Raw genomic sequence first — 26,093 nt, 5'->3', positions numbered from 1 at the left:
TAGAATAAAAATCCAAAGAGATTTTGCAACCCAATTTCATTTGTGTTATTTCTTTATTAGTTATTATTAGTTTTTGAAAAGGCTTTACTAAAAAGGCAAAAGCAGAGAAAAGAGAAGGAATCTTATCAGTGCAACTACAGAAATTCGACCGGGTTATTCTTCTGTGGGGATTGAAACAGAAATTGGGGAAAACAGAAAGAAACTTTAATGAATAATTCGTGTGACTTTTGTTTATTTATTTGGCTGGCTGGAAATCTAATCTGTTCTGTAACTTGGTCACTTCTGTGCACGACTGTCCAGTCCAAATGTAACCCCAGGAACAAACACATTTGAAGCTCCCGACAGTGTTCTGGCAAATCATATTATAAGCACAAGTGTGAAGACCTTCTTTGCATTCGTCCACGTCTGAAAATGATGAAAAGATATTTTTCACTTTTTTTTGTGTTAGTGTTTTCATCCATGGAGAATTGACAAAAGTTGAACGAGTGGAAGGAAGGAAGAAAGCAAAATCAAGAAAATAAAAATGATGAAAGTGAAAAAATGTTTTTAATCGAGATTGTAACTATGTTTCTGTTAGAATGACACATAAAGTACAATATTAGGGAAGTAATTCGTTACGTCTTGAGGCAAAGTTGCCTCCCTTGTCTCAGTCCGGGACTTTAAATTCTCGTAACTTCTCACGAGATTAACGAGCATAAGTCAGAGAGTGTGGGAAGGAATGTGTGGACAGAGTGACTTTCAAAATGGAGGAATGAATATCATTCCCGTCCGTTTTCTTATGTATTATCTTGTTATTTGTCCTTATATGTGTTTGTCTTCGCAAATAATGTGTTTACCGTGAGTAATTATCTTTATTGTTCCTAATTTTCCATGCGCTATTTTCTTCAATGTGTGTTACACACGCGCGCGCGCACACACACACACACACACACACACACACGAAGGCTGGACAACCTGAGAAGATGTTTTATGTTATATAAATGACAACGCACCTCACTATATAACAGTTTATTTGTTTGTGTACAATCAACTGTCCACATCGCTTGACCAATCGTCACCAAACTTGGTCAAAATATCAATAATAGTTTAACTTATAATTGATTTAATTTGGGATATCTTGGTAAAATTTCAATGTTACAAAAAAGATCAACGTCACACTTTTGTCAATAACTTTGACTTTGTTCATTGCAGAGACTCGCTGTTTGGCCCATATTGTAGCAAATGAAGTCTTCTTTCTTATATGACATTTACGTTGTAAAATTCGGTCACTACTGAAATCTTTTGCAGAATTTCAACCTTCAATTTTTCCAAATTTAGTATATAGAACTGATGATGACAATAACTCCCATACAAAATTTCAGTCTGATCAGATAAGTTTTAAGTTATCAAACTTTGCATGGCATGAATGCAGGACTACTTCATACAATATCGGAAAGTAAAGCATAGATATGTGGCCTATCCTTACGTTGTCAGGCAGATATATACAGTCTCGTGACCGATTTATGTTCCCGTATAAAATATTACTGTAAATATTAGGAAAAATATTACTGTAAATATTAGGAAAAAATATTACTGTAACTATTAGGAAAAATATTGAGAAACAGAGAAATTAAGACACAGCATTTAAACAACTGCTGTACAAGCAAGTATTTTTTACAGTTTTCTTTTTTTTTACTTGTAAGTCACCACTTATCAAGACCTGAAGGACACTCGAGGATAAGTGTTAATGAATGTATGGTGGTAGTGTAGTAATTGTTAATGGTGTAAATTGGGTCCAATTTGATTATTTATGGGGATGATTCAACAAGAACTTGCTTACATTAGACTACCATGTTGTATTCAACTGGGAAGGAGGCCAGTGGAACAGTGTTCCAAAGACGGGCAGTTCTGGCAAAGAAGTTTTGTTCATGGAACCTGCGTTTAGATTTAGGCATATCATATATGTATTGGTCGTAGCTAGTGATTGCGGCAAATCATATATGTATTGGTCGTAGCTAGTCAAGTTTTTCTGAAAGTTTGGCAAAGGGGGAGGGCACATATTGGACTTCAGTCGAGCACTTGCCATGAAAATAGCGATAAAGCAGAGACAGGCTCGCGACGTCTCTTCTGTGGAAAAGAGGTTGCAGGAAAGAGAAAAATGCATCACCTAACCTACCAGATTTTGAAGGCGATTTTGAACTTTATCAAAGTAGAATAGGCGCGCCGAGCAGCTTCTGCCGAAATTTGGCAACAGTACTCCATTTTAAGGTGAACCTGGCTCTTAAACAGACAGAGGATTGAATCGGCAATGAGATACTTCCTGGAGTGGTAGAGTGATCCAACAATTTTTCCAGCAATATTGGCAACAGATTTGATGTCTGTGTTCCGTTTTAGATCAGAAGTGAAGATCAGTCCCAGAAGCTTGTCAAGACATGTGGCTTCCCCAAGACGAGAGTCATTCATTTCAAGTGGGGCCAGATGTGGGTCAGAGCGATTATGATGGAAGGAAAAGAGCTTGGTTTTCGATGCATTAAAATTAACTAACCACCTTTTTCCCCATTGCACCAAATTCTCAAGATCATAAGAGAGAGAATCATAAATACCTTAGTCATTGCAGGCCTTTGAAGTGTCGCCGTAGATTGTTCTGTCATCTGCATAAGTATCTACGAATGACCTAAGAATGTGATTTGGGAAATCATTGACAAAGATTAGGAAGTGGGTTGAACCCAGGATGGAACCCTAAGGAACGCCAGTGTTAATACAATGAGTTTCTGATTTCTGTCCGTCAACAACTACTCTTATAAGCCTGTCAGAGAGAAAGGATTTAATAATTGAGAGGACATTTTATTCATCGTTACCATATTATTGTTATTGTTGTTGTTGTTGTTGTTGTTGTTGATCTTCTTTTCCCTCTACCTGCAACTGCTGCTTGAATATAAAAATGTAACGTAAAAAATACATTTTATAATCTCACGAGATAGTTGCTCACTAGTTACGGTCACTACATTTGTAATGTTATGTTCGTACGTACGTTATCACCCTTCACACATATTTTTAAAAAATGTGATTGCTCGATTGCCAAAAATGCAATGCAAAAAAACATTTTTAAATTTTATCTCATCTTGAATGTTGAACTCAAATTAAAAGACACTGTCTTGGCATTCAGGTTAAGATCAAAGTGTAGTATCCGTTTTATTAAAAGATGCAATAACATTATCATAGGTTTTACGTTCATAGAATGGAAATATGTTACAAAGTCTTACAAGGGTTTTGGAGATAGATCTCCATAAGCGGATCAATTCTGAAACTATGTCAACCAGATTATTTAAATAAGTGTGTTTTAGTTTGAACAATGGTGGCACAATAATATCGTGAGATCTTTGTTTGTGCTAGGAAATATTTTTAAATACAGCAGCAATATACATCAGATGATGGATATAAATGTGGAATTGTATTGAATGCCGAAACGAATCCACATACACTACAAACTGTAACCCTCCATATGGGATGCAAAACAAAAACATGGAAGAAACATGATATAAACTCAACGAAACTGCACGAAATTTTATAAACTGTCACCCCTCCCCCTCACTCCAAAAGAAAAGAAAATTCTGCCTCGGCTGATACTACACAAAATAGGTGCGAAGAAGATGGACAATATTCTTAGTAAGATCGGTGTTCCAGATGATGCTAATTCTAAATGTGTTCTTTCTGTGTGATATACCAAGGCACCCACAACCTTCTTGTCTCTTTGTAAATATGTTACCAAAATTCGTGCATATTTTCTGACCTTATGTTCACTAGTGTTGGATATATGGAGATCAGAATGGAGTCAAGAGAACTGATTAATAATTCTGTCAGTATTTATCAAATTAATTTCTTATATTCTGAGATTCTATCAATCTGAGATAAGAGTGTGATAGAGTGTCTAATTGAGACTATTCACTTCTTTACACATGATTTTCAGACTAATGATGTTAATTCTAAGTGTGGTCACGCCACAACTGTGAACAGGTTTATATAAACGACCGAAGAGCCGCTAACAAAAATCTTCTTGTGTAATATACCAAGACACCCTAACCCTTCTTGTATCTTTGTAAATCTACGAAGTGCCTTAAATAAGTTTCCAGGCAGTTTCTGGGTGGATCTGCTCTGTCTGGCCTTCTTGGGAGAACCAACATGCTTCCACTGGGAACTCTATCTCTTGGTCTCTGGGTCAGAACAGTAGATCCAGCAGGTAACCAGAGCATCAAGAAATGCGGGATCTGAATTGATCAGCTCGACCATCTCCTTGCTGTTGTGACAACGACTTTCTGATCTTCTCTAAGCACACTTGGGACAAACTTTGCTCAAATCTTTCGCATCTTTAGTTCCTCACAAATAATTGTGTATACAGTTCCCACACTGACATCAAACTGTGCACTTATTGTCTCTACAGACGCACGACGATCCTTATTGATGAAATTCTTTATTTGGCTAATCAACTCTGGTGTTCTGACTTGCTTACTTCTCCCAAACCTCTTATCATCCCTGCCTTCCTTGAATCTCTTATGCCACTCAAAAACTGATACTCGATTCATGCAAAATGGTGCAAAAGTAGTCTGAAGCATTCCATGCGTTTTGTGGCATTTATTCCAAGTTTAAAACACAATTTTATTGCATATCGGTCTTCTAAAGTGTAAGTGTCCTTACGTCCAGATTGTATTTTTGAAATTCACCAGCTGTGACAATCAGGTTTTAGTAGGATGTATTCCAATTCCTGCAGTAACCGTTCATTTTAACCTGAAACCATAAAAATTGGTCAGTCATCTCATAAGATGTATCGTAATAACATACTGTTTTTTTTTAAAAGTCTACAACAATTTTAAATGCCTGTACAAAAAAGTCTGGAAACTTATTGAAGGCAGCCGATATTTAGCAAAAGGGAAAACTAGTTAATTAAAATGCAAACAAAAATAATATCTGCCTTACCAAGACAAAGTCCGAGTTTTTTATTCCAACTAAATCCGACGTGTTCCACTTCACACCTGCATGTAAAGTTTATGTCGTTTCTCATTAAATGTGAGAAATCTGCATTTTTCTTCGGGTCAACTGTACACCACGAATCTTGCAGACCAAAGCAGGGGTTCCCTTCGTCTCTTCGGAGATTCTTTACAACACCATGAGTGTTTCGACCATAGCAAAAATCTGAATATGAAAAGAAATTGATGAATAAAATATCCTTTTTTTATTTTTACACTTGTTTTAATGTCGTAATTTATTATTAATTACATTTTTCTCATAAAAGTTCACTTATAAATGTGGTAAAAAGTTCACTTCATCAGCATCAAGTTTTTCTTTTGTTTACGAGCACACATGAACCATAATATTTAACTTTTGTCTTTAATGCAGAAAAAGAAACAGACTATAGGCTTCGTAGCCTCGTAGGAGATGTCCTTTTCTCTTCTCTGCAACCTCTATCTCACAGAAGAGATGTTGCGAGTTTGTCTCTGCTTTATCGTTATTTTCATGACAAGTGCTCGACTGAGCTTCAATCTATGGTCCCCCCCAGCCAAACTTTCACAAGAAACACTCGTTTAGCTGAAAACACTATCAATAATTCCCCCACTCTTTATCTGTGCCTAAACCTAAACGTAGATTCCATGAACAAAGTTTCTTTCTTAGAACTGCACATCTGTGGAAATGCCATCCGTTTTCTTGTTTTCCAGCTGACTACAATATGGTTGTCTTCAAGTCCAACGTAAACAATTTTTTGATGAGCCGTTCCACTTAAGTTAACAAATTTACCGAATTTCTATTACTAACAATTACTATATTGTTCAATTGACTACTGTGCACTCTTAACCCTTATCCTCGAGTGGTCTTTGAGCCTTGATAAGTGGTGATGCCTATGTAAAAAAAGAGCACAAATGCAAGTATATGTACGAATCCATTTGGCATAAAGCACTCGTTCTAACCCAGCAGAATATAACTTTGATTATTTTCATATTTTCATGTGCTAAAAAGTCGATATACAATATTACATTAAATGGATGTCAGAAAATTAGCCTTTGTTTTACTTTCGGCAACCCCATAACTATCTCTTCCCGTATTTTATCCTTTAATCCTCAGATTCCATGAGCGATGTTTCTGACAAAGAAGGAAGAATTGCTATTTTCTGGGTTGGAATCTAAATATCAATCTAACACTTATCGTTGGCAAGTTTTTGACCTTGAAGTTGTATTTTATAAAAAAAAAACTCTTTGCATCAAGTGGCTTCATGCCTTGTCTGAAACGAAAAAAATTAATTCAAGCCAGAAATGGCATTTTAATCGGCAGTTTAAAGATTTCGAAGTGACTTTCAAATTTCAGAGAGACACAAAGTAAAGAAAACATAGTGACCATTATTAGTAACGGATTAAAATAGTAGACTATACTATTGTTAGTAACGGATTAAAATAGTAGACTATACTATTGTTAGTAACGGATTAAAATAGTAGACTATACCATTGTTAGTAACGGATTAAAATAGTAGACTATACCGTTGTTAGTAACGGATTAAAATAGTAGACTATACCATTGTTAGTAACGGATTAAAATAGTAGACTATACCATTGTTAGTAACGGATTAAAATAGAAGACTATACCATTGTTAGTAATGGATTAAAATAGTAGACTATACCATTGTTAGTAACGGATTAAAATAGAAGACTATACCATTGTTAGTAACGGATTAAAATAGAAGACTATACCATTGTTAGTAACGGATTAAAATAGTAGACTATACCATTGTTAGTAACGGATTAAAATAGAAGACTATACCATTGTTAGTAACGGATTAAAATAGTAGACTATACCATTGTTAGTAACGGATTAAAATAGTAGACTATACCATTGTTAGTAACGGATTAATATAGTAGACTATACCATTGTTAGTAATGGATTAAAATAGTAGACTATACCATTGTTAGTAACGGATTAAAATAGAAGACTATACCATTGTTAGTAACGGATTAATATAGTAGACTATACCATTGTTAGTAATGGATTAAAATAGTAGACTATACCATTGTTAGTAACGGATTAAAATAGTAGACTATGCCATTGTTAGTAACGGATTAAAATAGTAGACTATACCATTGTTAGTAACGGATTAAAATAGTAGACTATACCATTGTTAGTAATGGATTAAAATAGTAGACTATACTGTTCGTTTGGAATTTTAAAGTGATTTAAATCCTTTAAACTGTTGATTAGAAAGAAATTTTTACCTTTAATGAAAGTTTATTCACTAAGTCAAGTATTATGGTTAATTTGTGTAAAACTGTACGTTTTAATAAATGATTCTACTTCTTTTTTACTTTTAGGAAATAAATTTTCTTCCAGTCAACTGTACACCACGAATCTTGCAGACCAAAGCAGGGGTTCCCTTCATCAGTTCGGAAATCCTAAACAACACCATGAGTGTTTCGACCAAACCAAAAATCTGAATATGAAAAGAAATTGACAAATAAAATATCCTTTTTTTTTTGTTTTGTTTTGTTTTTCTTTTTAGTTATGTGTTTGTTTGAATTCATTTTTTTTATTCATATATTATTAATTATACATTTCTCGTACAAGCACTTACAAGTGTGCTGGGTAAAATACTTATTTTAAAAGAAGAGATCCATTACCATCAAGTTTTTTCTTTGGTTTATATAGTTTAAAAATATAAAGGCCTTGTATGGAGAGCTAGTTTTGTATGACCGTATATGAAGGGTTAGATTTTCTGGCCATGTATGTGGATATAATTTCGTTTGGTCGTGTATTAACAGCTAGTTTTGTTTGGTTGTTCACGGAAGACTACATTTGTCTGGTCGTTTATGGAAGTCTAATAATATGTGGCTGTGTATGGAGGACTAGTTTTGTCTATGTATGGGGGTTTAGCTTTGTGTGGCCGTGTATGGAGAGATAGTTTTGTCCACTTGTGTATTGAGAGCTAGTTTTATCTGGCCTTATATGGAGGGCTAGTTTCGTCTGGCTGTACATGGAAGGTTACATTTGTCTGGTCGTTTATGGAGTAATTATGTCTGGTTGTGTATGGAGGACTAGTTTTGTCTGGTCGTGTATTAAGAACTAGTTTTATCTGGCCGTATATTGGGAGCTAGTTTTGTCTGACTGTATAGGGAAGGTTACGTTTGTCTGGTCGTGTATGGAGGTCTAATTATGTATTTTCGTGTATAGAGATTTAGTCCTGTGTGGCCATGTATGGAGAGATGGTTTTGTTTGATCGTGTATTGATGGCTAGCTTTGTCTCGTGGAGTATTTAGAATTAATTTTTGTCTGGTCGTGTATAGAGGGTTACTTGTATTTGGCCGTGTAATAAGGGCTAGTTGTGTCTGGCTGTGTTTGAAAGGTTAGATGTATCTGGCTATTTTTGAAGGACTAGTTGTGTCTGATCTTATATGGAGCGTTAGTTGAGTCTAGCCGTATATGAAGGTCTAGAGATGTAAGTGCTAATTACAGTTTAATGACAAAAATCAACTATTATGGTTCATGTGTGTTAAATTGTCGCCGTGTATGTTTTAGTAATCTACCCCCCCCCCTCTAAAAAAGATTATATTTTTTTTTGGGGGGGGGTGTCTAAACACTGAGCTGAGCGTCGCCGGTCATTGTAAAGAATCGATTTTTCATTGCATGTCAAAAAACAGGTCGTTCTTGTTGCGTAACAGAAAGGAAGATGACACTTCATAATGGCGTTTCTTTTGGTTGGCGTTCAATTTGTGAGGCAGCCATTTATCAAGGTTTTTGTCTTTCCAATCTCTGTCAAATGGTTGGAAATCGTCGTATACGTTACATCTACTTAAGAAGCAAGTTCTCGAACAATTGTTTGTGGGTTAGCTTCGACTAAGGCCCTTAATTGATTGTTGTCAACATCTATTGGCCGACCACTATGCTCATCATCTTCAAAACTTTCATTGCAGTAACGAAATTTCTTAAACTACCATTGTACTATGAGTTCAGTGGTGGTTCATGGATCAAATGTTTTGTTGATATCGCGAGCTGTTTCGGCAGCTTTTTGGATTAGCTTGAATTGAAATAAGAAAATTGTGAAAATTTGCTTTTTTCCATCTTCTTTTCAACGTTGTGAAAAGAAGACATAATTGTGTTAAAACGATTGTAATTTAAACGATTAGATAGAACGAAAAACGCTCTTTAAAATAATATATGAAGTAAAGGTATTATAATGAAAACTAATTTGAAAATAAATCATTTGAAATCCAAATTAAAACCTTCTTCTCAACCTAATATATACATTTTTATTTTAGTGTGGGTGATCAATTTCGCCTTTAATATAAAATGATCACCCACTTCCCAACCTTACTTGCTCAGTGAACATTTGATCTCCTTAAATGATAATTTTTTTGTCTTTAGTTTTCATATGATACATAACTGGATGACGATTGACGGGAATAAGCAATGCTTACCTGGACAGAAGCTTAACTCAGCACAAAGGAAGGGCCTTTTGAATTCTGAAAGACGCACATCCTCCACAGAAGGGCGTGTGATTCTGATTTGTGCACGCGTATATTTCTTTTGATTATAATGATTAGTATTAAAATCCAAACATTGGAATTCTTTCTGACTTGCGTTGTCCAACTGAAGCAAATCCAGCCTTCTTTTCATCGTGTACCAGCACATATAATACGAGGCAGCGGTCTGGAAATGGAAAGTTCAAGATGCAATTACTTCTTTGCTTTTCATCTAACGACCAAATGTCGCATCTACCGCATTCTTTTTCGCATGATCTATGAATGTGAAATCTGGCCTCTGCGAGTAGCTGACATTCAAAAGCTGAAAGTTTTTGATCAGTGGTGTCTTCGGCATATTTTCAGAATTCGTATCTCTGACCATGTCCCAAAAGCCACAATCCACGTATGATGTATGCTTCATAGACTTGACAAAATGCTTTTCAAGAGGATCAGATGGTTTTTATGTCATCCATAAATATACCTGATTCACAAGGCAATAGCATCAACACACCTATTAGGATGACGTAAGAAGATTGATGGTCAACTGAGAACGTGGCACGCAATGGTGAAAACTTACTTGGAAGCTATGACCAGTCCTTGCATCTTCAACGTGAAATCGCAAATGGCTGAAACATGCTGAGAATTTTAAGCGATCATGCATCCTAACTTGTTTGAGCCATGGTTTGTTGTTAATGTCATGAAACGTCATAGGAAATAGACAATGCCTGTGATAGCATGTCACCATTACCTCCCCTTAGATAACTCTCCAAAAAAGGGAGTTTCTAAAAAGACCTCCTCCAGGAGTTGGCAAGAAGGAGTTCAGATGAATATTTTTTATTATTTGTTTTCATTCTTAGTTTCATTCTAACTATTTCAGTTTCTTATTTTTTATTGATTGATTTTTTTCACTTTGTTTTTTAGTTTCTGGCAAAAGAAAAGTTCGGGAATGATATAATACAGTCCTTCTAGGGAGATAGAGACCTGATAGGTGGCCTGATTCAAAAAGTTGTAAATTGTTGCGAAACTACGGAAAATAGATGATGTTGCGAGTCTGCTACAATTATATTTGGAGGGAGATGCGTTCCAACACTCTGGAGATGGATGAAGGTCATCAGACCAAAAAGGAGGCTTTTGCGGACGGGAAATTCACTGCATATGCAAAAAAAATAAACAGGTCAAGTAGGCAGGAAAACACATGGTCGTATACGCCAACAAAATATGACAACTCCTGTTGCAAGTTAGCACATCTGGGATATTGCCGAATTATCTGAGCCAGAAGATTATTATTATCATGTAGATTGAATTAGATTTGTTTTATAGAGAAAAATGCAATTCAAGAACAAATATGGTTATTTAAAACTAATCACTAAAAGTATTTTTTCGGTTATCATGTTCCAAGCAACCGGTAATTCGTTTGAAAAGATTATTTTTAAAACTCGCAAATAATAAAAAGAAATGCATCCTCTATTCCAACACAAAAATAAAGTAAAAAAAAAATGTGAAAGAAAGAAAAAAAACGAAGCGTAAATGAAACTTACGAGAAATTCAAATCTTTCCATTTTCGATTCGAAACTGATTCTGGTCGGGTCACGTGGTTCCGTATAATTGCTGATTTCTTCGATGCAAGACTGCAAATCTTTCTCACAAAATTTTCTCACGATCGGATGAAGCGCTGCAAGCGCTGGTATTGGAAAATGCCGATGGAAACTCTATAAAACGCACAGACAATCCAAATAATACAAAAATAATTATCAATCCTCATCTCAAAAATCTACAAACTTTACCAAAAAGATTAAACATTCTCAAATTTACTGTCGCAAGCAACCATTTTTGATCACCCCGTTTCTTTGACATACATGGCAAAGTTAGTGTTAACTTTAGAGCAATACTAAAAATTTGCTATTAGCCACTATTTCAAAACACCTTATTCGTGCATAAGACTGAATAATTAGGATATTTGAAGTTCGATTTCTAATGAGTATAGAGACCACGTGTTTGGGCTTCTTTCTTAAGCAGACAGTTGCCATTTTGTATAAAAGGTGGTTAAAAGAAAGATAAAATGAGGGTAATGAATAAGAAACAGTTGGATTTACGCAACACACACGCACACACACACACACGCACACACACACACACACACACACACACACACACACACACACACACACACACATATATATATATATATATATATATATATATATATTAGTGATGGGATAATTCCAATATTTTTCCCAATTCCGATTACCGATTTCATAGTAAATTCCCAATTCTGATATAATTATCGATTCTGATCCCGATTCTTTAAAAATCTCTAAACATTTAACAATAAAGTTGCTATTTTTTCTCAATTACCGTAAAAACACATGTTAAATGTGCATGCATTTTCTCAAACGTCAAAAACATACATGTTGGGGGAGGAGGGGGGCAATAGATTTTACTTTTACTTGTCGTTTAAAATCAATAAATATTTGTTATTTCATTATTATTACAAGCAGTGGGAGATTTTATTTTAAACAAAATCAAATAAAGATAATTAAAGAAATTGTTTTTGGCATCAGAAAATAGGCACAAAATTTTCCGATTCCGATACTAACAAATTCTTCATTTTTCTGATTCCCGTTTCCGATTCCGATTAATCGTCCAAACACACACACACACACACACACACACACACACACACACACACCACACACACACACACACACACACACACACACACACAGAAGAAGGAAAAAACGAAATAATTTTTTAAAAATAATACTTGTTTAGTCACAACGTCTACACAGTGACATAATGTGTGTGGCTGTGTTGCATGATATATTTCGAGGTAAAACCTCTTTTTATTTTGTTTTTTATTTAATTTTTTTTATTAGTAATTCGAATTTCATGAAACTTGTCTAGACTGGCAATGTTTTTCATAATATTATAGCAGTAAATGCGAACGTGACCAGCAACAAGTAAAGTAAAATTCAAATTCTTATTTTTTTAATCATCAAATGATTCTGTTAAATTTATTTGTAAATGTTTATTTCAATTGGATTAATTTTAATCAAGTATCTGTTTTAATTTATTCCAATGTTTAAAATCAAAATTCAATCGGTTACAAAAATTTTTAACTTCACTTTTAATAGACTACCTGGCTGCTATAAGTTATTGTAACAGCGCAGACACGTGTATGGCAGCTGCATGAAAATGACTAAGTCGCGTGCAAAGTAACGTCACAACAAGGCAAGGAAAAAAATAGCAAAAAGAGAATCACATTCGAGAGGATAACGATCACGTGAGAGTCACGCGTGGCTGGAGAATGGGAAATAAAGGTCTTTTCTTAAAATCTGAAACAGCATGAAGTACTCTCCTATGCAACTTACATTCTATGTACTATTCTATTCTATTTACACTATGCTACTTACTTTCGGTCCAAATTCATCGTTTTGCCGAGGATCGTATCCGGTGTATTTGTGCCTTGCCAGCAAAGCTGCTATAAAAAATAGCTTCGATTTCGAAACAGAATCTTGAAGGTGTTGAGAGTTTGGTTGTGAAGCGCGACCAACATCATTCTTCGGGTTAGAACGAACATTCTGATGCAACTGGAAAATATGGTTCCTTGTTTAAAAAAAAAAAAAGAAAGAAAAAGTAAATGAGTTAAAATGAACTTCTTTCTTCTCTTACTTTTTTTCCTGTTGTTTCTTTTTGTGCGACAAAGGAACAACTTAATCATCGAGGGAAACTTTTCAAAGCGTCAAAGAATGTTCGATATTTCAGCTTCAGTATTTTAGCGATTTCTTTCCAATGCATATGCTCGCCATTTTTCGTAGAATGTTTTCTTAGATTACCACGCGATAAAATCGAAGAAACAGTTGGATTTACACACACACACACACACACACACACACACACACACACACACACACACATCTATAATATGAGCTGAATGTGTGTGTGTGTGTGTGTGTGTGTGTGTGTGTGTGTGTCTAGTCACGAATAGGCTCCTATATGGTTGACTATTTAAAAAAAAACAGCCTATCATGCCTTGACAGAGTACAAAATAGACTTCGTGGTTTAGTGGGGGATGCCCTTTTCTCTACCCTGCAACCTCTCTCCCACAGAAGAGACGTTGCGAGCCTATCCTTGTTTTATCGTTATTTTCATGGCAGGTGCTCGTCTGAACTCCAATCCCTGGTCCCCCCTCGCCAAACTTTCACGAAAATCACCCGTCTAGCTGAATCCACTGTGAAAAATTTCCCCCACTCTATATCTGTGCCTAAATCAAAACGCGGATTTCATGAGCAAAGCTTCTTTCTCTGTTCCGTCTGCCTGCTTCCCTCCGGACTACAACTTGGATTTCTTCAAGTCCAATGTTAACAAATTCCTAATGAACCGCCCCCCTAATTAAACACTTCATAAAATCTCCTCACTAACGTGATGTACTTGCAATAACCCTTATCCCTGAGTGGCTTCCGGGCCTTGATAAGTGGTGATCACTGTGTAAAAAAAAAAAAAAAAAAAAAAAAAAAACTTATTACATATAATGATAGAAGATGTATCGAGACACAGGAATGGGTATGTTTGATCTGGCAGAACGGTAGTTCATTAAAATTGTGGGGTCTGCGTTCGCGCCTGGTCCACAAAGCATGGAAATAAAGAATTAAAAAATTAAAAAAAAAAAGTTTACAAGTGTTTTTGATATAGATGTACATAATAATACTTTGATAAGTATGTTTTAACTTAAATAGGGATGGTATAATAAAATTGTGGGGTCTGTATTCGCGCCTGGCCTCCATAGAATGGAAATAGGCGCAAACTTTAATAAAGACTTTTCATATCTTTCTGCGTAAGTATAATTTGATAATTATGTTTCAGTTTGAAGAAATATGGTATAATAAAATTATGGGGTGTTCATTCGCGCCTGATCTCCATAGAATGGAAATATGTCACAAAGTTTAACAATGTTTTTTAATATAGATCCACAGAATATTGTGATAAGTGTTTCAGTGTGAACAGGTATGGTATAATAAATTATGGGGTTTATCTATTTTATTTTTACTTTCATCATATTTTGCTTTGGTTTTGATACCTCCAGATTCGAAGCTATCTCTTTACAACCCTTCCTTTTCATAACCTATCACACTTTAATAAATCAGAGTCCATTCTCTTTAGGCTCTTTTGGACCCAGTCAACGACGGGTACTTTTGCTCTGGAACCTTATTAAAGGCATATATATATATATATATATATATATATATATATATATATATATATATATATATATATATATATATATATATATATAGCCAGTAGAGTTTAGTTTCCTAGAAGTACATCCAATGAAACAACATGTGTCTACCAAAATAGTTCTCAATGAGTGAACAGAGCAGGTATATTATTATATATATGTTTGTATAAATAAAATTAATATATATATATATATATATATATATATATATATATATATATATATATAGATATATATATATATATACGCGCCTTTAATAAGGTTCCAGACTTTTTTTGTACTGATATTTAAAATTGTTGTAGACTCTTAAAAATTCAATATGTTATTACTATACATCTTATGAAATGACTGACCAATTTTTATGATTTCAGGTACAAATGAACAGCTACAGCAGGAATTGGAATGCATCTTACTAAAACCTGATTGTTACAGGTGGTGAAAGTTTTTAAATGCAATTTGGATGTGAGGCCACTTTAGAAGAACGATATGCAATAAAATTCTGTTTTATACTAGGAAAATAATGACAAAGAAACGTATGGAATGCTTCAGACTGCTTTTGGACCATCTTGCATGAATTGAGCATCAGTTTTTGAGTGGCATAAAAGATTTAAGGAAAGCAAGGATTCTGTGAGGCATGATGGGAGGTATGGGAGGAAGTCAGAACATCAGAATTGAATGGCCAAATAAAGAATTTCGTGGATATGGACCCTCGTGTATCTATAGACACAATACATGCACAGTTTGATGTCAGTATAGGAATTGTACAAAATTATTCATGAAGAACTGAAGATGCAAAAGATTTGTGCAAAGAGAAGACCAAAAAGAAAGATGTTGTCATAACAACAGGGAGATGAACGTGCTGATCAATTCAGATCTTGCAGTTCTTGGCGCGCTGGTGACCTGTGATGAAAGCTGGATCTACTTCTATAACTCAGAGACCAAGAGACAGAGTTCTCATTTGAAGCATGCTGACTCTCCAAGACCCAGAAGGCAATACAGAGCAAATCCCCCCAGACACTTATGATGACCTCATTTTGATACCATAAGCGTGATCTACATGCATTGGGTTCCCACTATACATATATATATATATATATATATATATATATATATATATATATATATATATATATATATATATATAGACTGTCAATATATGCAGTCACTATATATATATATATATATATATATATATATATATATATATATACAGTCATTATATATATATACAGTCAACAAGGAATATCATGTTAAAGTTTGAAGGAAGTTCAGAAAGAGAGTCCGTTGGAAGAGGCCAGCACTCTTCAAATTGGGTCAGTGGAATTTCCACTAGAACAATGCACCAGTTCACAACTCCATCCTTGTCACAGATTATTTGACTAAGATGAGCATCAAGACAGTTTCTCATCCTACCTACAGTCTAGGCCTTGCTCCCTGAAACTTTTGGTAATTCCTTAAGCTTAGAGGCTGTCGTTATGAGACAATTGAGGAAATGAAAGAGGCTGTGACGTGGGCCATTGACACATTTACACAAGAGGACTTCCATTGGCTTTCCAGAAGTTGTTGGAATGGTACAATAAGTGCATTGCAGCCGGAGGAAATTACTTCGAAGGTGACTAGAATTTCATATGTATACTATTACTAAAAGTGCCCATATTGAAAAAAGTCTGGAAACTTATTTAATGCACCTTGTATACATGCATTTATTCTCTAAGGTAGCTGGTTCAGCATACATGGGAAGGCCGGGGAAAACATAGAAGGAAGTAATAAAAATGAACTTGATAGAAAGAGGGCTAAATAAAGACCTGGCCAGAGATAGATTAGTTTGGAAATAAATTTCTGAAAAAATGTCTGACGAATGCTAGCATGTAAAATGGACGTTAAACTAATGATTACGGTGGTGGTGGTGATTATGATGATGGTGATGATGGTGGTGTTGGCGATGATGGTGGTGATGATGGTGATGGTGCTGCTGCTGCTGCTGATGATGACGATGACGATGACGATGATGATGATGATGATGATGATGATGATGATGATGATGATGATGGCGATGATGGACAGTTTTTGTAGACAAATGTAAAAAGGTGGATACGAAACATGAAAGACAACACTTAGCATGATATATGACAGGAAAGAAAAAGTACTGTGCAAAGAAATACATTGCACCAACAACGAGTGTGTCGATTCTTCTGACTTGCAGAATAAATCCGTCCACTTATTTAGCATGGTGTTAGAAACGAGATTATAAGGACACACTTATAGCAAAAATAAAACGAATTAGAATAATGAAGTAGCCGTGACATTTTTTTTCCTCCGTGTAGATTAAAAAAAAAGAAGAAAAATATGCATAAGTGCTAAACAAAAAAGGGAGGATAATTATCTTTATACTATAAGATATAATAAGATTTATCATGGCAGCTTCATCTCAAATATCTCCACCAACAATAGCTTGGCCCAGCACAAACCTTACCAAATCAATGGGCAGGATATTCGCCAAGTTAAGCTTTATTTTGAAAGTACCATATTTGAGGCTGACGGATAACCAATGTGTAACTAAATGTAGCCATTTTTAAGCAATTCACGTATAAATATCATGACGAATATAATGTTGTTTTGTGATAACTCTGAAGTTGAGAAGAGTTATTGCCCTTTGTTGTCATTGTTCCTCATCTTCTATAATATAAATTTTACCTGTCTGTTTAAATGTATGTATGTATGTATGTATGTATGTATGTATGTATTATGTATGTATGTATGTATGTTTGTATGTCTGCCTAAAATTTTCGACAGAGGCGGCGGATTTTCACGAGATCAGTATCATTTTGAAGCCCGGCGCTTCGGATGACAAATATCGAAAAATTGACTAAAAACATTCATTTATTCACCTTCAACTGGGCACTTTTCTACAGGGAGAGGTCACTTTTTTCGTCGATATTTTCGAAAGTCATCCTCTCTTTCGATTGACTAGCATTAATTTAAATATTCGTAACTTCCAGTTTGGCGATTGGTGCAACAGCAAAAACGTCACGTTATTTGTTTTTTTACGTTCTTTTTCTCCTTCGCCTTACGGGTTCGAGCCTGCCTCCCTACTACCACGTTTTTCTTTATTTTTGGTCAACACACACCTTCAACACCCGGGCAACGCCGGGCACCTAGGCTAGTCTATAATATAAATCTCACCTATCTGTTCAATCGTATGTATGTATGTATGTATGTATGTATGTATGTATGGCAAAAAAAAATTCGACAAAAGCGACGGATTTTCACGAGATCGATATCATTTTGAAGATCGACCCTTCGGGCGACAAATATCGAAAGATTGGCCCAAAACATTAATTCCTTCATCCTCAACTGCGCACTTTTCTACAGGGAGGGGTCGCTTTTTTCGCCGATATTTTCGAAAGTCATCGCCTCTTTTCGATTGTGGTAACCTTAATTTTAAAGCTACGTCACTTCTGGTTTGGTGATGGACGCAACAGCTAACGCGTCACGTTTTTTTTCACGTTCCTCTCTTCCTTCGCGGTACGGGTTCGAGCCTGCCTACTACCATTTTTTTTTTTTTTTTTTTTTGCACAGCACAAACCGTCGGCACTCAGGATAGTATAAAATAAAGCATATGTTTACCTAGCTCTCGTCTTTTCCATTTATTATCGCAGCCATCTTGACCAATGAACCATATAACATAACATGCTGTTAGAAACGGGATTATAAAGACACACTTATACCAAAAATGAAACGAATTGGAATAATGAATCAGCGGTGACATTTGTTTTGTTTTTTTTTTTCCACGATGATAAACAAACAAAAAAAAAACGAACACGTGTGTAGCCGCTAAACATTAAGCTAAGATAATCATCTTTATACCAAAGCAATAAGATTTAGCATCGCGGCTTCATCTCAAATACCTCCACTAACACTAGATTGATCTAGCACAAACTTGACAAGTCAACGGACAGATTTATATTGTAATAGACTGTTTTTTATATGATTAAAAACACAATAGCAGTTGTTCTACTTGATGGATTTTCATACTTTTTGGATGTATCACTATTTTCGACATGACAAGTAAGTATTGTTCCTATTTACAATGCCTCCACACGGGACAGAGTTAGACACCAGGGTAGTTTTTTAACGTGGAGAAAAGGAACAAAAATAGAAATTCTCAGTCGTGAAGGATTTCTCCTCCACTGACAGAGAACAAGAAATTGAAGTGCAGCATCTGAAGAACAGATACTACACTTTGAGGTATTTATTTGCTCCCCCACTGTGCAAATTAGGCACAAGGCCGATTTTTAAAGTGAGGAGTGAAGGGGAAATGGGACCAACTCCCCGGGGAGTAGGGGAGCTGGATAGTGACAATTGGTATAAAGGGTTGCCCCTACATTGACCAAGGTCTTATCTGTGGGGTCGCCCCCACATAGGGTCTTTGCTTGCAGTATCTGCCGGAACAGATGCTACACTTTGATCTTGTCCCGAAGGCCAAGTGTTGTTTTTGCTTAAAACCACATATTAAAAAAGGCGATCTGTCGACTTTATATTAACAAAAACAAAAAAAAAAAAAAAAAAAAAAAGGAAAAGTCCAAAAAATGTTTACCTGGCTCGAACAGAAGTTGCATTAATTTCTCGCTTCAAAAACGTTGAATGAGTTGAAGCCGTGTTATGAAATGATGTTGTTAATTGCGATTTCAAAGATGGCGTCGTCTTATTTGATCGTCGATTGGCCGTAATGTCTGTTTGCTTGTTTCCTTGCTGATCAGATGAAAAACGTTTCAGATTGTGTAATTCAGTTTGAAGATGCTCAGTTTGTCGTGTGTAATTATGATGGACGCGACCTATTATGCAGAGACAGCACATTTGTAAAACGATGATAGATAGGACGCTGGAAAGAGAAGTCGCCATTTTTATGAGAAAGAAAATAACAAAACATTTCTTTTAACTTAATGGCGTCTCAATGATTATCCAACATGATCGCATATTTATTTGCGTTAGATCCAAATGTTGGCAAAAGAAAAAAATGTTTAAATTTGAGTTCGGCTTATTTATTATATTTATTTATTTACTTTATTTATTTTATTTATTGTTTACAGTCTTATTCAGGGATTACAATCAAAGATTTTATTTATTGCCACTAGCGTTGTTGTTGTTGTTGTTGTTGTTGTTATAATATTGCAACGTAGTTTTGTTCCGTCATTAAAATGGCGTGCCGAGTCAGCATTTTAAGCTGTGGCGTGTGTGACGTCACGAAACGGAATGCATATATGAGCACAGAAATCGGCGGGGAAAAAAGAGGAACAAGAGGAGAATAAGAAAAGAAAAGAAAAAGACTAGTGAGGAGTGGGAAGTTACGCAACAGCTCTTCCTCTTACTCCTTCGATTTAGAGCACGCTATGTCTAGTATCATATATTGACAGCCAGTTGTATCTGGTGCCGTGTAATTACAGCCGGTCGAGGTGGCGGTCAGAAAGAGAGAACATGCTGGTGTTAAATGCGTGTAGGTGACTTGTGTGATAAAACGAAGGAAATAAAGGACTTTTTCTTGCACCTTCAAAGTTTGTGTCGAAATTCTCATTTCCTTTGCGACTGTCTCTATATATGGCGTTTGGGTCTGTTAGAGAGAACGACGTTACATTATTACACGTTACATTATTAATCTTAAACGTGGATTCCATGAACAAAGTTTCTTTCTTACAATTGTACGCCTGTAGAGCTGTCTTCCATTTGCCTGCTTTCAAGCTGGCTACAATATGGTTGTCTTAAAGTCCAACGTAAACAAATTCTTGATGAGCCGTTCCACATAAGTTAACAAATTTACCGAATTTCCATTACTAACGAATACTATATTGTCCAATTGACTACTGTTTACTCTTTAACCCCTATCCTCGAGTGGCCTCTTGGCCTTGATAAGTGGTGATGCCTATGTATATAAAAAAAAAAGATGGAGGTGACATCAAAGTCCAAACTGACTTTACACGTCATTACTTCCGCCAACTCAATTGCCAGATTTGAGAAAAGGCGTAGCGCTAAAGTAAGGAGCAACTAAGCGCTGGTGTTAACGATCCTTTTTTTTATTTCAGTGAGTCCTGACCAATGAGAGTGGAGATGCGAGGTGATTGGAAATTTTCAGTCACCACTGCCTGCATCGCATACTCCCTATCTGATGGCAGCACTTTCTCTTAAACAACACGGTGTAGTGACCACTTTATTTGGCTGGAACAAATTTCCGGAAGAGACATTCTAACAGCAATCACCATTTTCAACATGCACGCGTTTGAAGAACGCGAAGAGACACAACGTCGTAATTTGCCTATCTGCACACATACGATAAAAGGACTACATTACGCTTCTGGAATGTTCTGGAACTTGACTATATAAACTCTTGCGCACATAAATTAAACCAATCCAGTCCAGCCAGTTTAAGATGCAGTTTTTCCGGTAAATAATGCTGCTGACTCCTTCTTGTGTGACGTAAAACACTAACATACACCTAAATTCTCAAGTAAGCATCATTTTTTTATGTTTGTTTTTGATTCTGGAATTAAACGAAAGACTTTCTCATTTAATTCAAGAATCAAAAACAAACGTTACCATTTCTTCTCTCGTGCGACGACAGAGCACGCATACATAAAAAAAATGATGCTTCCTTTAATAAATTTCTATATTAAATGTTGAAATCGGTCTTCATATTGCTAATTGCTGACACCTTTTTTTGTTAAGGGTTTGGGGATATTTATCTATACTTCCGCTACGGCTGTGATACCAGGCATCGGTGAATATCGACCAATCTCTTACAATATTATGTTTCCCCCTGCAAAATTAACTCCCTTTAATACGTCATTGCAATATAAAAATGCCTTTAGCAACTTCATCGCCACCAGAACGCAAGATTTTTTACGTTACTGACATAAATACACTTATTTTGCGTTGGCAAAAGTGTGTTGATTCTGATGGTGCTTATTTCGATCAATCAATTTTTGTTTGAGCCGAGATATGTTCATCTGAATTTAAAAGTTAAGAACAGCAAGAACTTTCTTGTCAACTTGATATAACTGACCTTCATATATACACTAAACGTTGCTTCAAGTAACGCCTTATAACTTTTCTGAATTTGTTTGCTTGCTTTTTTCTTTGTATACAGGGAAAGATGGTGACGTCATGATATATATCCTTTATGACGTCATTCATTTTCAAGGGTGTATATATATATATATATATATATATATATATATATATATATATATATATATATATATATGAATAAAAAAGAATACGAAAAGTATAAAAGCTCATAACTTTTCTTTATTCGTTTTCAATTGGTGACGTGCAGGAATAAAAATAATATTATGAAAAAAAAAATTAAAAAACTTTTTTATAAGTACATAATTTCGACCGATCCTTCAGTCTTCATCGGTGTAGTGTAATATATATATATATATATATATATATATATATATATATATATATATATATATATATATTACCCGGTGGTCACCAGTTATCAAGGCCCGGAAGCCACTCAGGGATAAGGGTTATTGCAAGTACAGTACGTTAGTGTGGAGATTTAATAAAGTGTTTACTTAAGGGGGCAGTTCATTAGGAATTTGTTAACGTTGGACTTGAAGACATCCAGGTTGTAGTCAGGTGGGAAGTAGGCAGACAGAACAGAGTTCCACAGGCGTGCAGTTCTAAGAAAGAAGCTTTGTTCATGGAATCTATGTTTTGATTTAGGCACAGATAAGGAGTGGGGAAAATTTTTCACAGTGGATTCAGCTAGACGGGTGTTTTTCGTGAAAGATTGGCGAGGGGAGACCAGAGATTGGAGTTCAAACGAGCACCTGTCATGGAAATAACGATAAAACAAGGATAGGCTCGCAACGTCTCTTCTGTGGGAGAGAGGTTTCAGGGTAGAGAAAAGGGCATCCCCCACTAAGCCACAAAGTCTATTTTGTACTCTGTCAAGGTAGGATAGGCTGTTTTTAGCAGCTCCTGCCCAGATATGGCAGCAGTATTCCATCCTTGGAATAAAATGTTAAAAGTCCACGTATGCTTCTAGGATAGTGATTTAAAGGTTATGAGGATTTTTTGAAGCATGAAAAACGATGTTACTTTTTGTATTTATTTTTTACATTTCAAACGGACCTCCGCTCTTGGTCACAAAAACGTATCGAAATGAAGAAAACACACACACACACATATATATATATACACACATATATATATATATATATATATATATATATATATATATATATATATGTCTTCTATTATATCATAAAGCTCAAATCGTCTTGCTCGGGCGTTGAAAACGTCCATCTGCTTCCACTTTACATGTTCCGGTTAACGACTTCCGATTTCAAAAATGCTGTGTAAATAAATAAAAATAAAATCATAATAGCTTCTATTTTTAAAATCTACAATTTACTGGATCGTATCCTTCTTTATTTTATTTATTTTTCTATAGATTTATACATTTTATTTTTCTGCGCGTCATTTTTAAATAAATAAAACCGAAAATATATTTTTTGAAATTGGTTTGTGTTGCAAATAAAACGAATCGGGCAAGATTGGAGAATGACTGGCAAAATACTCTCGAACCCTATATACCTAAAAGGGACCAAATTCCCCTAATCACCGTTATGTTACTATGTAAATAATATGTAAACAATGATATCGGTATTTCAGAAGTTAACAGTTTTAAATAAGTTGAACTTCGTTTTCAAAAATAAACAATATGAATATAAGTTTTTCTTTACAAAACAATAAACACTTTTTTATTTATTTTACACAATATATACAGAACTTTAAAAAATTTTAAACAATATAAAAAGAAGTTTTTATAATTTTAAACAATATAAATATAACTTTTAAAAATTTTAAACAATATAAATAGAACTTTAAAAACCTTTAAACAATATAAACAGAAGTTTTTATAATTTTAAACACTACAAACAGAAGGTTTTATAATTTTAAACAATATAAACAGAAGTTTTCATCATTTTAAACAATATAAACAGAAGTTTTTATCATTTTAAACAATATAAATAGAATTTTTTAAAATTTTAAACAATATAAATAGAATTTTAACAAATTTTAAACAATATAAATAGAACTTTAAAAAATTTTTTAAAATATAAACAGAAGTTTTTATAATTTTAAACAATATAAATAGAATTTTAAAAAATTTTAAACAATATAAATAGAACTTCAAAAAATTTTAAACAATATAAACAGAAGTTTTTATTATTTTAAACAATATAAACAGAAGTTTAAAAAATTTTAAACAATATAAACAGATTTTTTTTTTTGAATAAATATTGTTCATGAATTCTTTTGATTATACGGGGAAGTACTTCATCCTTAAACCATGTACGTTTTTAGAATCCCAAATTTTTAAGCGATTTTTCCGATTGTATTTTCATTGCCAGTTGGAATCGTTTTCAAATGAAAAACCAAAACAAATGTTTGTCTAATGCAAAAAAAAAAAATGTTTACTTGATCAATTTACATATTTTGAAAAAATATTTTTTACGCCCAAACCCAGCATACTTTTACCTCCTAAAAAGAAATCGAAATCTACATTTTTGGCTAATACGACATTTCAACGGCCTTTAAAGATCATATAAAATAAGGAATTTAAGAAAAATAATTAAAATTAAACATTTTAGAGTGGGGACCACTTTTCTATATAAATTTAACGTAAAATGAGCACCCACTTCTTGGCAACGTATTGGTAAACGATACATGTAATCGTTAGCATTTTTTTTTTCAAGCCACAATTACCTCTTTTTAAGATTTGGTTTGAAATGGTCTCCCCATTGAATATTAATTAATTATTACTTCCCAATATTTTTAAAGCTGGTAACACACACACACACACACACACACACACACACACACACACACAATCTAGAGTAGACCTGTACAATGTACACTCCCTCATATTTTTTTCTTTTTGTCTTTTTTCAATTTTTTTTCAACGGATTACAACCCTTTTATATAAAGGTTTTTTTCATTTAATCCAAGGCAATGATGTTAAGGCACTTATTATCCAATATATTCTGTATTGTTTTCACTGGTCGCCATGTTTGTTTTCGCATGCACGTGCATTCAATTTCTAGATTAATTCTGCATACTCACTTGCACTTTTATACATCATTTCTGTATACTCACTATTCCATAGTTGGCTATAACATATACTGACCCAACGGGGCACGGGTAGTCTAGTATAAATACATTTCTTGCTTGATGTAATAGGATGGATAGAAAGAATAAAGTGAGAAAGGAAAAGAAGAAGGGTGAAAGGGAGAGAGAAAGAGGTTTAAGAATATATGTTACAAATACTGGCCCAGCGGGTCACAGCTGATCTAGAATACAACAAAACGTTGTTTGCTTGTCACCGTGCACGCTTGAAAATGGATAACGTTATAGAGTATGAACAATTTAAATAAAAGGTCAATTTATTTGGTCAAATAAAAATAAATACCATTTCTATTTAACTTAGGCATTACACCTTGTTTGATTTTAGGGAGATGGGATGGGGTCGAGTGTCATTCTTTTTGACAACAAAATTTTTTATTACTTTGGCCTTTGGGCCAAGATCAAAGTGTAGTATGTTCTTCAGATGCTGCATTTCAATTTCTTGTTCTCTGTCAGTGGAGGAGAAATCCTTCACGACTGAGACAATTTTTAATTTTTGTTCCTTTTCTCCAAATTAAAAACGACGCTGGTGTCTAACTCTGCCCCCGTGGGGAGGCATTGTAAATAAGTACTCTTTGCTAATTCTTCCACTAACACACTGCATTCACTCTATAGTAGGTTTAACACACTGCATTCACTCTATAGCTTTTTAAACCTACTTAAAAGATCTCCAATGGTTTTGATGAAATTTTATTTACAAATAAATTCGACCTTTATTATTCCTGATATTCATAAATGACTTCCTTGATAAAATAATCTCTGAGATGGGTATATTTGCTGAACGACACCATGCTCTATAACAGACATGGGGGAAAAACAAATGAACTAAGGAAATGGCAGCAACACTAGAGGATGACATCCAATCTGTAGTGGAATGGGGAAAAAATGGATGGTAACATTTAATGCTGCCAAGATTAAGCTTCTTTCCTTTAAATAATTACAAGAAATCTTCTCAACCACCAATAGCCATGGCTATTGATACATTACCTGAAAGTACTTCGTTCAAACTCTTCGGCCTAACGTTCACAAGGAACATGAATTGGAACAGATACATCGAAGGCATTGCCAAGGCTACTGCAAAGAAGGTGGGCTTTCTCTACCGTGTTAGAAATTTACTTATACCCGAGAGTATCCTGTACCTCTACAAGGCGATTATTCGCCCATGTATGGAGTATTGTTGCTGCATTTGG

The 26,093-nt window shown here is 34.7% G+C and overlaps 2 protein-coding genes across 2 annotated transcripts in view; one reads left to right on the top strand and one right to left on the bottom strand.

Annotated features, from left to right (window-relative positions):
* Positions 1-7,489, top strand: part of LOC145291146 (lysosomal acid phosphatase-like) — a 186,725-nt gene extending 179,236 nt beyond the window's left edge. The window contains exon 11 of the mRNA XM_080136667.1: positions 7,326-7,489. Within this exon, the coding sequence (XP_079992793.1) occupies positions 7,326-7,327 (2 nt within the window). The 3' untranslated portion in view covers positions 7,328-7,489. The remainder of the gene's footprint in view (positions 1-7,325) is intronic.
* LOC145291145 (uncharacterized) lies at positions 216-21,804 on the bottom strand. Its single transcript, XM_080136662.1, has 6 exons — positions 19,304-21,804; positions 12,884-13,076; positions 11,009-11,179; positions 9,426-9,657; positions 4,951-5,166; positions 216-405 (listed from the first exon to the last, which is right to left on the bottom strand). The coding sequence occupies exons 1-6, from the start codon at positions 19,606-19,608 to the stop codon at positions 236-238; spliced, it is 1,287 nt and encodes a 428-aa protein (XP_079992788.1). The 5' UTR covers positions 19,609-21,804; the 3' UTR covers positions 216-235.
* Between the last annotated feature and the right edge of the window lie 4,289 nt (positions 21,805-26,093).

Source organism: Euprymna scolopes, chromosome 12 (assembly GCF_053919585.1).
Source record: "Euprymna scolopes isolate OS-2025 chromosome 12, ASM5391958v1, whole genome shotgun sequence".
Lineage (NCBI taxonomy): Eukaryota > Metazoa > Mollusca > Cephalopoda > Sepiida > Sepiolidae > Euprymna > Euprymna scolopes.
This window is presented reverse-complemented; position numbering and strand designations above follow the sequence as displayed.

Coding starts and splice junctions, on each gene's coding strand:
- LOC145291145 (XM_080136662.1), bottom strand. CDS start 19,608: ATGGCGACTTCTCTTTCCAGCGTCCTATCTATCATCGTTTTACAAATG. Junction 11,180..12,883: donor ACGATGAATTTGGACCGAAA/GTAAGTAGCATA, acceptor TGCGTTTTATAG/AGTTTCCATCGGCATTTTCC. Junction 9,658..11,008: donor TGGAAAGATTTGAATTTCTC/GTAAGTTTCATT, acceptor TTCCATTTCCAG/ACCGCTGCCTCGTATTATAT.